This window comes from Danio rerio, chromosome 5 (assembly GCF_049306965.1).
Source record: "Danio rerio strain Tuebingen ecotype United States chromosome 5, GRCz12tu, whole genome shotgun sequence".
In the NCBI taxonomy this organism is placed as follows: domain Eukaryota; kingdom Metazoa; phylum Chordata; class Actinopteri; order Cypriniformes; family Danionidae; genus Danio; species Danio rerio.
In genome coordinates, this window is record NC_133180.1 from 55194052 (window position 1) to 55206548 (window position 12497).

General features: G+C 36.6%; 1 protein-coding gene across 3 annotated transcripts in view; it reads left to right on the plus strand.

Moving 5' to 3' along the window:
- The window catches only part of pomt1 (protein-O-mannosyltransferase 1), a 19111-nt gene continuing 6614 nt past the window's right edge, over positions 1-12497 (plus strand). The window contains exons 1-14 of one of the 3 annotated variants that reach the window (XM_073950969.1): positions 1-262; positions 402-528; positions 621-727; positions 821-871; positions 2448-2594; positions 2685-2790; positions 2884-2943; positions 6197-6290; positions 7494-7649; positions 9302-9432; positions 11702-11797; positions 11908-12000; positions 12129-12225; positions 12312-12404. In XM_073950969.1, coding sequence (XP_073807070.1) covers positions 410-528; positions 621-727; positions 821-871; positions 2448-2594; positions 2685-2790; positions 2884-2943; positions 6197-6290; positions 7494-7649; positions 9302-9432; positions 11702-11797; positions 11908-12000; positions 12129-12225; positions 12312-12404 — 1350 coding nt within the window. In that variant the 5' untranslated portion in view covers positions 1-262; positions 402-409. 3 annotated transcript variants of the gene reach the window in all.

Here is a 12497-nt window from a genome sequence, read left to right on the forward strand (position 1 = left end):
GAAATGTGGGCGACACAGCCCGGAAACACTGGTGAACAGACCGTTGCTTTATTTACAGTGTTTAGTGGCTTTATTTAAAGCGTAAAGTTGTCGTATATGCCTAAACAATGGCATTATTTATTTGTTTTTATTTTTCTTGACCAATTCCAGTTTTAGCGAATATTTTTATTCATAATTTACTGCTAAAAGACAGCGCATGTGGTCGTGAAAGCAGCACTGTTCACCTATGATTGCGAAATTCCAGAGGAAAAACTGAATCAAGGTAAATAACACTAGTAGAGGATGGAATTCTTTGCTTAATTCTGCACTATTGCAAACACAGAAGGAATGAATGAATTAACATATATGCATGTAGTAATGACAGTATATGTTTTGCTTTATGGTTTATTGTGTTTAGTCAGGATTGAGCATGCAGTGTGTTAAACTGCCCGTCAGTGTGACAGTGGAGATAAATGTGCTGCTGCTGGCGGTTACAGCACTTGCCCTCTTTACTCGACTTTATGGCATTCACTTTCCCAAAGCTGTAGTGTAAGTGTGCTGTTAATTATTATCATATTTAAACATTTTCTTTAAAATGTATTATTAGCGTATAAACTCGTATGTGTACCACCTTTGTTTAGGTTTGATGAGGTTTATTATGGACAGTTCCTGTCATTGTACATGAAGCAGGTTTTTTTCATAGATGAAAGCGGTCCTCCTTTTGGACACATGATACTTGCTTTAGGAGGTGAGGAATAACGTATTTATTATTTGTAAGTTACTTTTATGAGGTAAGCCACTTATTTGTATATGTACTAATGAATGTTATTTATCTGTTTAGCGTATTTAGGAGGATTTGATGGCAACTTTGTTTGGAACAGAATTGGAGCAGGTGAACATCTCAAACACACTTATGTGGGGTTGACAAAGCCAAACAACTGTTCATTATAACCTCACAAATCTTTCATAACCTAATTTAGACTCTATATTCTTCTAGAGGAGTTAAATTAATTTTTTTTATTTTTTTTTTATTTTGACAAATACAAATCAAAACTACGATCAAAACATGAAGTGCCTGACACAACAAAATTGCACATACAGGAATATACACTCACCTGCCACTTTATAAGATACACCTGTCCAACTGCTCGTTAACTCCTTTCAGCTAAGAACAGGATTTAGAGGCTACAATTCACTCACCAAAATTGAACAATAGAAGATTGGAAAAAACATTGCCTGGTCTGATGAGCCTCAATTTCTGCTGTTACATTTGGATGGTATTGTCAGAATTTGGCGTCAACAACAAGAAAACATGGATCTATCTTGCCTTTTATCATCGGTTCAGGCTGGTTGTGGTGTTATGGTGTGGGGATTTTCTTGGCATGCATTGGGTCCTTGGCAAGCACTGGTTAGTACCAGTTGAGCATCATATCCATGCCACAACCTTGCCGAGTATTGTTGCTGACCATGTCCATCCCTTTGTGAGTGTCCACAGTGTACCCATCTTCTGATGGCTACTGTACACTGCACACTACTCAAATGGCCTCCACAGTCACCATATCTCAATCCAATAGAGCACCTCAGGCATGTGGTTGAATGGGAGATTGGCATCATGGATGTTCAGCTGACAAATCTGCAGTGATGGTATCTTATCAATTTCTGAGGAATATTTTCAATACTTTTTTTGAATCTACTGCCTAGTAAGGCAGTTCTGAAGGCAAAAGGGGTCCAACCTGGCACTTAAAAAATGTAACTATTTTAAGAGCCACGGTGAATAGAGATGTGTTTTATTCTGTACTAAAAAAAAAAAAAAAAGCTTAAAATAAAAAAGTTATTTTTTAAACATTTTTTCCTGCATAATATAACAAAAATATGCTACATGTTCTGATATGTTTATAGTGTATACATTTTTACAAATTTTTAAATGACAAATTGACAATGACAATGTTTTATCTTCTGAAAGGGTATATATGGTGGAATAACCCTCATTTTCAGTGACAGCAAATCATTTGTCATATTCAGGAAAAAATGCTCTTAATGATTTTGTTTAAAGTTGGAAAAAATGTAATGAAAACGTTTTATTTTATTCAAACCCATAAAAATGTTGTCATTCCATAGAAAGTCTCTAAGTACAAAAGATCTATTGAAAAACCCTTTAATTTCTTTCCATAGCTTTATGTACAAAATATGTAGGTAATTTAAAGTCGCTCTTTGCCCGCCTAGGATGTTTTCCGAGGCCCCTGTTTGCATATGGGGACTAGTCTTTCAATCTGCTTTGACTAATGATCAGATTTTACTGTCTAGCAATCTTCTAGTTAGAACACCAATTTAAAAAAGATGTATATCTCTTCAAGCTGTAAATCATATTTAAACTACATGACCCACTAAGATTTGTATAACAAAACATTTCAAACGTTTTCTGGCATAACACAGGCTTTAGTCTTACTAGTTATGTTTTTACATTTTAGAATACCCTGGTAATGTCCCTGTTTGGAGCCTTCGACTGATACCGGCTCTGGCAGGCTCTTTTTGTGTGCCACTTGCATATCTTGTAGTAGTGGAGCTGGGATACTCCCACTTCTCGGCACTGGGGGCCTGTGCACTTCTCCTCATGGGTAACCACTTACTGAATCATTTAACTCAATGCCTGAGCACGCTTTGTGCTTCTTGTTAAGCTTAAATGCCTTTGGTTCTTTTTCTTCCAGAAAACTCCCTGATTGTGCAATCGCGCTTCATGCTGCTGGAGTCTGTTTTAATTTTCTTCTTGCTGTTGGCTGTGCTGTCTTACCTCCGCTTTCACAAAGCACGCAAGTAAGACTTTAGGCAAATCTCAGTTCCTTTCAAACTCTGAAATGGATTAGCTTGTCAGTCGGTTATTACATTATGTGGTTTGTCTTCTTCCAGCTCATCTTTCAAGTGGTTTTGGCTTGTGATCTGTGGGGTCAGCTGTGCATTTGGAATTGGGTATGTATAGTTAAAAAAACACAACATGATTTTTTTTATCTCTGCTTTTTGTGATAAGAAATACTTTTTTGTTTAATATAAAGTCAGCATGGAACTGATGTCTTCTCTATTGTGACAAACACTCACTGGGTACTTTATTATACAGCTTGCTAGCTCTGATTCCCCATTGCTTTTCAGAGATGCTCTAATTCTTTGTGGCGTAGCTTGAGGGAAAGATGCTGAAAACTTTCCTCAGAGATTTTAGTCCATATCGATGTGAAGCTTAACATTTGCTGCAAATCTGTTAGCTACACACACATAATATGAATGCCCATGTGCATCACATGCCAAAGCTGCTTTATTGGATTGAGATCTGGGGATGCATTACAGAAAGATCCTAAATTTATAATCTTATCTCTTTGGCAACTGTGGTAATTTCAGTTAAGACCACAGTTGTACAAATGCTATTACAGAACAGCATTTCCTAAGTGCGTTATTTTATTTTAACTATAGATTGGAAGGTGGTTTTATAAAAACATCCTAGCTTGACAAAAAAAAAAAAAAAAAAAAATGTACTTAATTTTAGAGCAACCTAACAGCTGTCTTAACTTTAAACTTGAAAGCTAACAAAACAAATGATTATAATTGCTCTGTCCAACAATGGCATTACATTTATTAATGGGCGAAAGTGAAGAAAGAAAAGACTCCTGGAGGACTTCGAAGATGTTACATTTCAATGACCAAACGCTTATTAGTAAAGATAGACTATCACACAACATATTACTGTTAGCACAGGGACTGCAACCAGCATTATAGAGACCACAGTGTCACGGATCATTAGTGGTTGCCAGAGTTGGTTGTAACGCGTTGATGTATGCTAATTACATTTTTGGGGAACACAGTAATGTAACAAATTACATTTTAAATTTGTGTAATTAGATTACAGTCACAAAAGTCAATGTAATTGCGTTACTAACATTACAACTGTAGTTTTTAGGAGAAAAAATGCTTCTTTTAAATCACGTTTTCCACTGCAGCATGAGATAATAAGCATGCGCTTTTATGAACTGCTGGAGAACACTAGCTGAAATGGTTGCTGTCGAGAGTGATTGCTTCAAGTGGAAATACTGACATTTTTTTTATTTCATTGAGCGTAAAAACTAAAATATTGCTGTGAAATGCAGTCTGTGTCCAGTCTCTAAAAACTTTCCACTGCTTTTAACTTGACCAGCAACTTGTTTAGGCATTTAAATAGAATCATTCTATGACAATACTTGTCACCAAGGAGGACACTTGGCCAAAAACACGGCAGTCCAACTCGTTCTAAACAGGCTTAATTGAATTTTTGTGCAAGATCGGGAGTGAAGGTATCTTCTGAACGTGAAGAGAAGTGCTGCTTATGGGGCGTTCACATATCGCTTCTTTTGTGCTTGCAAGTTTGTTGTTTCCAATAGTTATGCGTGGCTTGCATACACACATTGGGAGTGCATATTGGGCGCGCTCGCATTTTACAATCATTGGGCCCACCAGTTGAAAACCACGTGTGACACATGACAAGAATTGACAGATCAACTTTATACTTTGTATGGAGTTTATACCAATGACTGTAAAAAATATGGACGACGCGACAGCCCTTTTTCCCATTGAACGCCTTGAGGGCAAAACGCCTGCTTGACGGGCACAAACTGTCGCAAAAGACTGCTGAAATTGGAGCCAGACATGCGCAGAAGGATTGTCTGATGGAGCCAGAGGAGGAGCCGCGAAAATGAGCGGAGTCGAGCTTCCAATCAAACGCTTTATGTAAAATCAACTACGCCCCCCGAACTTCTCAGCATGCGTTTGCTGTCATATCAACACAAATGGATGTAATAACGTTAACAAATATGAGGGTTTTATATATTCAATCGCGCCAGCTCCAGGCCGCAGCGCATAACTTACTCGCGGCGTCGCGGGCTGATTCCGGCTCGCATGCGGCAGCACCGGCTCGCTCGGCCGCCGCATCTGGCTCGATTGACTCGGACTGGAATCGGGCAGTGAGTCCAGGCATCCGGAGTAGGTCCAGCAGAGGTAACATTAGTCAGTCTGAGCTCTAAGAGATAAGTCTCCGGCAGGCGAGAATCTAGCCGGAACTGTGTTTTGCTATCTGGGTGGCTAGGCGTGTATCAGCAAACTAATAAAGCCCGAAAAAAGCCCTGAACTTAGCGAATAAACAGTGTTCCACCAGGATCATGTATGTCAGAAACTATAGTTTACTGCTGAACTCATTTTGTCATGGTAAAATAACACAGAAATCGAATAATAACACTTCAGTCTACTTCAGTCTCCTGCCGAAGCTCAGACGCCGCGCTTTGAGAAACTGTCAATCACAGCTGTAAATCACGATGACACGCCCAGCATTAAATTACTGCTAAAAACAAACTGTTTACAAAAATGAAGATCTGCACCTATTTCAGCACAATAACCAGTGCCTTAATCGACCAGAACTATCTTTCGGGACATTTTATTGCAAGTGTAATATTTTTTTTTATTTGGGCTCAAGTCTCCTTCATTAACACGGGGAGGCGGGCTTTATGACTTGTACTGCAGCCAGCCCCCAGGGGGCGATCTAACGGCCGAAACCTTCACTCAAACGTAGGCTTGCGGCACACTTGGTTTATACATTTCGGTAGACTAATCACCTCAGAAAAACACAGAACACCCAAACACTGCAGTGCTTTTTCATACTATGGTTGTCAATGGTTACAGGTATCCAGTTTTCATCTAAATGTCTTTTGTGTTAAAAAAAAGACAACCAGGTTTGTATCAATTGAACGTTGAGATAATTTTAAGTTTTGGGCGACCTCTTTAAGGCTTTTGAATTTGTCAAGCTGCTGTGATCAACACAACACATCATGTTGTTCAGTGATTATTAAAGTACTCAAAGAGCTGCAGTTTATTTTGTATTTTCATAGGTATATTTTATGTTTTAAAAGTAACTTCAAAGTGAAGTAATCAGTTTACTTTTTACATGAAGGAATTAGTAATGTCAGATTACAATTTTACAGTAGTTGTAAGTTGTAATCTATTACTTTTTTTATAGTAACTTACCCAATACTGGTGGTTACAGTTCAAGTGACAAATGCCTTAAGTTTTTTTATGCAAGTTTTGTGAATAATCCTAATTGAATTTGTTGTATCATATCTTAAGTTGAGACCTAAGATAAGAAAGTTTCTGTAACATACTTCCTAGTGCCCACAAATTTGATTGTTTTTCCATTTATTTGTCTTTTTTTCAGGGTAAAGTACATGGGTATGTTCACATACTTTCTACTGCTGAGCCTGGCAGCTGTACACACCTGGCAGCTTATTGGAGATCGAACCTTGAGCCATGTATGTAATGGTTTTTAAATATACATGTGTTTTAGATGGGGCTGCACAATACTGGATAAATATTGCAATGTTGTTGAGTATTGCGAAAGTGATGTTTCTTATAAAATAACATTTCCCTAGAAAAAAGCTATTTTTATGAGCTATGATTTAAAATAATTTATTTTATTTAAAGATATTAAAATAAACAGGTAAAGATATTTTTTTATATACATTTAATTTAGACTAAAAAACTGTGAAGATGCAAACATTTAGTCATTAGAACACTGAATGAGTGAAAACCTCAGCAGATATTTTGACTCTGATTGGATTCTGTTGTCATTTTCCTCTCTTGTCTTGACTCCCATCATAAAATAATATTTTCCATATCTGGGTTTACCTTTAGGCTGATCCAGCCAATAGAAGAACAAAATCTACTTGGGAGGTGGGGATAAATATAGTAGGGCCCCATCTGATTGGTCAAGTTTAGATAAAAAGAAAAACAATGCATAAAATAAGTGAAGTTTATTTCTAAACTAATTTTGAGTTGATCACGGCTGGTCCCGCATTAGCCCATTTCTGATTCCTCAATCAGACGATTACTAAACACAATAAATAACCTAAGTTCCATATTCATCTTCATTTTAAGGAATCCCCCGTTCCTTCCCTACTACTCCTCTTTGCCTAAATTGGTGGCACGGCAGCCCAGTGGTTAGCACTGTTACCCAACAGCAAAAACTTAACTGGTTCTAGTTCTTACCAAGCCAGTTGACGTTTCTGTGCGGAGTTTACATGTTTTCCACGTGCTCACGTGGGTTCCCCTGTTTCCCTCACACCACCCAAAAACATGCAACTAATTGACTAATCCAAAATGGCACTATAGACGTGCTTCTAGTAGGTAGTTATATCCTTATAACAATTCCTAATTGCTCATTAGCTACTACAGCAGGGGAGTTCTCAAGATCTACTTGAGCTCAAACTCCACTCTTGCCCTGCAAATGGGAGGGAGCCCTTGGCTTGAGGATCTTATGAGCTCAGGGCTCTCTCTCTGGACAGCATGCCAAACAAGCTTCATAATCGATCATCAGCTGAGAGTAAACTCCTGAAAGGCAGTTTATTGCATGTCTACGATATTATTGCAATACTAATAATTTTCTGTATATATTGTGCAGCCCTAGTTTTAGAGCACTGTGTATAACTTAATGATTTTGTCATTTGTCTGAAAAGGGCAAAGTAATGTTCCAGGTATTGGTTCGCTTCCTGGCACTCGTGGTGCTACCTGTCATCATTTACCTTGGGTTTTTCTACATTCACCTGACCTTGCTATATCGCAGTGGACCTCATGACCAGATGATGAGCAGTGCCTTTCAAGCAAGTCTAGAGGTAAGGGCCAGTTATTTGACATACAATGCTATCCAAAAGTTTGGGGTGTGTATGCTTTTTTTTCTTTGATTTGTAAATTACTAGTGCAACCATAAATGAAAATTCTATTATCAGGTTTTCTACAGGTTTCATCAAGTCAAATTTAAGACTTTTAAGATGGTTTTAAGACCATTATGAATAAAATGTTTTGCTTTTCTACTGGCCCAGTAAAGCATTAAAACAACATTAGAAACAAATGTTATTGTGAGGAAGATAATCAAACCATAAAGGTAAATAGAGTTAATAAATAAACTTTTGTTAAAACATTTATGTTAGTGGATCGCTAGAGACGTGTTAGTGATCCGATGGGTGTTAGCCCGATTGGGTAGCTTTACATGGATATAAGAAAATTAAGTTCTGTTTAAAATAGTTTTAAGACTTTTAGGACTTTTTAAGGCCTAAAATATTTAATAATAAGACTTTTTAGGACCTTGCGGATACCTTGATTATTAATAACTCAAGCTCATCTAGTTTTAATGCCCTGAGACCTTCGTTCATCTTTGGTACACAAATAGGCTACTGTATATGCAGAAGTATGCGGAAGGACTTTGTCAGTAACCTGGGTCAGTATGTTTTCTTTAAAAATTACTAATCTCCAATGGCTGAGTGACATAAAATATAAAGTTGGTCTCAGAATGTACAAAAAGCACAGCATTAAATTTTATTTTCCCATGCCGTGTCTTTAAAATATAAACATTTATTTTACCCCAGTATATTCAATGGATTAGCTTACCTGCTAATCATGACACATGAGTGCGTGTAAAAGGCTTTTCATTTCGTTTTTTGCTTAAAGAACTAAATGAACTCGGAAGTCTATTTAAATAATCATATTTTAATTACCTTACAACATCAGTGCTGTAAAAGGAACCGTATAAAATCGAAAAAACTCGCATTAAGCTTTTACCGGAAGTTTATCAGTATGGGAAGAAACACTAGCTGTGCATATACCCTATTGAGAAATTTTAGATACAATTCGAGAGCTTCCTCATCCTTCATAAACAGCAATGATCCAGAGATGTTCAAAGAACAGAAAAGGAACCAAGAACATTGTCAAAACATTTCATCTGGCTCTTTATTTTCATCTGAAATATCTTAATTTGTGTTGTTAAGATGAACAAAGTTCTCCAGAGTATGCAACAATATGTGAGTAATTAATAACAATGTGCATTTTTGGATGAACAACCCCTTTAAATTGTATTGTGCTCACCAAGGCTGCATTTATTTAATTAAAAATAAGGTTGATATTGTGAAATAAAATGACAATTTTATTGTCAGTTTTGTACGTTTATTATATTTTAAAATGTGATTTAAAAGCTACTCAGTTTTAGTGCCACATGATCCTTCAGAAATCATTCTAATTAACTGAACAGACAAGATTAAAAGCACACTGATATTTTTTGTGAAAGCCATATCAGTTTTGTAAGATATTTTAAAATCAAAAGTTGGAAAAGAATGGCATTAATTTGAAAATAGATTGTTTTGATTGCGAATTTCTTGAGTCATATTTTTCTAGATGTACAGTATTTGGGGGGGATTCCTGGGGGGAATGTTGAATGCTAGATGGCATAATGTAATACTTTGTTTTAATCCATTGTTTTGTTTCACCTGTGAAGGGTGGTCTTGCCCGGATCACTCAGGGGCAGCCTTTAGATGTAGCGTTCGGCTCACAGGTCACTCTCCGCACAGTCTCCGGTAAACCTGTGCCTTGTTGGCTTCACTCACACAAGGCCAACTATCCCATCAGGTGAGACATCAAAAGTCTTTCACAAATAAATACATCTATTGGCATAATATGGCAGAAACATTTAAACACCAAACATTCATTTATCCTGACCAAATTGGAAGGGTTATAATCTAATTCATACATATTTAACCTTATTAAAAGTACACTTGGGCTGAGTGACTGATGTTGAGTCACTGACTTTCATTTTCAAACCATTTGCTAGTTACTTATTTTGAAGATCTAAGGTGAACTATATGCTGCTGCTTTCAGTAGTATGACAATACATGACATATAAAATGATATTCAAACTCACATTGGTAGCATTTAACACTAAAAAAAAGCACATAATTTGTACCTGAGGAGATAATCGTCAGCAGTTTAGGGTGTTTTTTTGCCGCAATGTCACGGAAATAGAAACGTTTCTAAAATAGAAATTTTGGTTTGGACAAAAAAAAAAAACTACCTTTCATCACGTCATGTGTTGATAGAACATGATGTGACTGTCACACTGTAATGGCTAGATGATGTCTACTGTGACCGTGACCATGAAAAAATGTTTGTCTTTTACACACAAAAGAAACAGAACAGGGCAGCCGTTTACCATTTAGGACTTGTCATGTTGGACTAGTGTCACTTTCTTCTAGGGTCGGTTCTTTACATGTGGATTATTCAGTATCCTGGACATTTTGTTTTTTTATGACTCATCCAGGAGTTGTTTATTTTATATGATTGGATTGTGTCATTTCCAGCAAAGCTGATGCTGAAAATATGTACCAACTACTGATATTTCCTTAAAGGAGTACTGTATTAAATTAGGGAAAACAATATTGTAAAAATTACAATTAGTTGTTTTTATAAGTAATTTTTTTAAGTAATATTGAATAATTTGTAATTTAACCTACACTTGGTACTTGGTCTTGGTTGGTACCTTTTTAAGGGTTTCAAAAGAACATTTGTGTACATTTTAATGACTAATGCTAATACTAATACTTAGTACTAATGTATATTTTTAAGTTACTGTACCAATATGGACTTTTTAGAAACAATCACAAATTTTGAAAAAGGTGCAGCCCTAGCTTTAGTACAATATTAGAGTGTATGATAATAGACATGGCCAATATTTTAATTGTGTTTTTTTTGTTGAACAAATAAATATGTGATTTACAGGAGTCACACACAATGTTGACAGCTATTATTGTTTATAATAATATTCTAAAGGTTATAGCGTATCATTTAACAAAATTATTTAACTTCCTATGATTTTTGTCATCTTGCTTACATGGCTGATAATCTAATATTAATCTGATGATTCTATTATGTTGCTGTCTTACCACTAGTCAATCACTGGCACTGCTGATCATGATTTCACAACAAGCACAAGTACACACAGTAATCTTTGACCAAATTATCCAGATATTTTAATCTGATTCACAGACTTGTTTGAAGAACTAAATTAGACATGGATCACAATTAAAAAATTCAGATTCTGTCAAATCTTCTTTGATGCTTTAAGACAGGGGTTCCAGTGACTCGCGACCCCTAATATCCTCTGAGGGGGTTATAATTACAGAAACCTTGCATGCAATGGCCCACAAACACCAATAGACATCACCCAAGTCTATTCTTCGTTTAATTTTTAAAATGTATGTCAGTGTGGTAAATGAGCAAGAAATTTCAACCTGGTGTTATAAAATCAATCTGCAGCATCTGACGCTATTGCGGTGTATATAGTATAATGTAATGTAATAACCGCAGGGATCGCAATCCAATAGAACTAGTAACTAGAAGCTACTACACTAACTATATAGTATATAGTAACTATAAACTATTATTTTTTCTCTTCAGTAGGTTATGGGTAAAATATGGTTATTCTTGTGTTTAATAAAAATAAAAAGATTTTTGGAAATCATCAGGCGACACCCCATCCTAACCCCCCCCCCCCCCCCCCCCCACCATTGTCCCACGATCCCTCGGTGGGTCCCGACCCCCCATTTGAGAACCACTGCTTTAAGAGAGGTAAAAAGGTGTTGACCAATGACCTCAAACTCAATTCCTGGAGGGCCACAGCTCTGCACAGTATAGCTCCAATCACTCTAACTCACACCAGCTTAATCATGTCTAGTAGTCTTGATCACCTTGATTAGTGTCATCAGCTGTGTTTAATTAGGATTGGAGCAAAACTCTGCAGAGCTGCGGCCCTCCAGGAATCCAGTTAGAGACCTACTGTATAGTTTAGACAAAGTGTAATCCAAAATAAGCACATCTTCATGCTGTTTATTAATGTTTAAAGGTATGAAAATGGCCGTGGAAGCTCCCACCAGCAGCAGGTGACCTGCTATCCTTTCAAAGATGTCAACAACTGGTGGATTATCAAAGACCCTGGGCGGTACGGATTTAGAATTTTAGCATTATTAAACCATTAATGGATGTTCATATGACCAGTATGTGGGTTTTATATCAAGTTTATATTAATTATGTTGAATTTTTTTTTTTCAGGCAAAGTCTTGTGGTCAGCAGCCCACCCAGACCTGTCAGACATGGGGATATTATTCAGTTGCTGCATGGAATGACAACTCGCTACCTGAACACGTAATACAATTATATCCAATGTTGATTTAATTATTTAATATTGATGGTTATAAATAAAACCATTAATTTTATATTTCCATTATCGCATTACAGCGGTTTTAGTAATAATCTACGTTTTTGTTTTTAAGACATGATGTTGCAGCCCCCATGAGTCCTCACTCACAGGAAGTGTCGGGCTATATTGACTTTAACGTGTCTATGCCAGCTCAGAATCTCTGGAGAGTGGTAAGAACAAAGACCAGTTGGTCTTCATTGAATGTTCATATTTACTTACTTAAAACATGATTTATGAAGCGTTCTTTGCACTGTAGGATATTGTGAACAGGGAGTCTGAGAAAGAGATCTGGAAGACCATTTTATCAGAGGTGCGACTAGTCCACGTGAACACCTCAGCTGTTTTAAAGGTTTGTTTAGTCATAAAATCAGTATTACAGTATGGGCATAATTATGACTTAGAGTTTCAGGAAGAAAAAATATATGACATTTCATTTCCAATT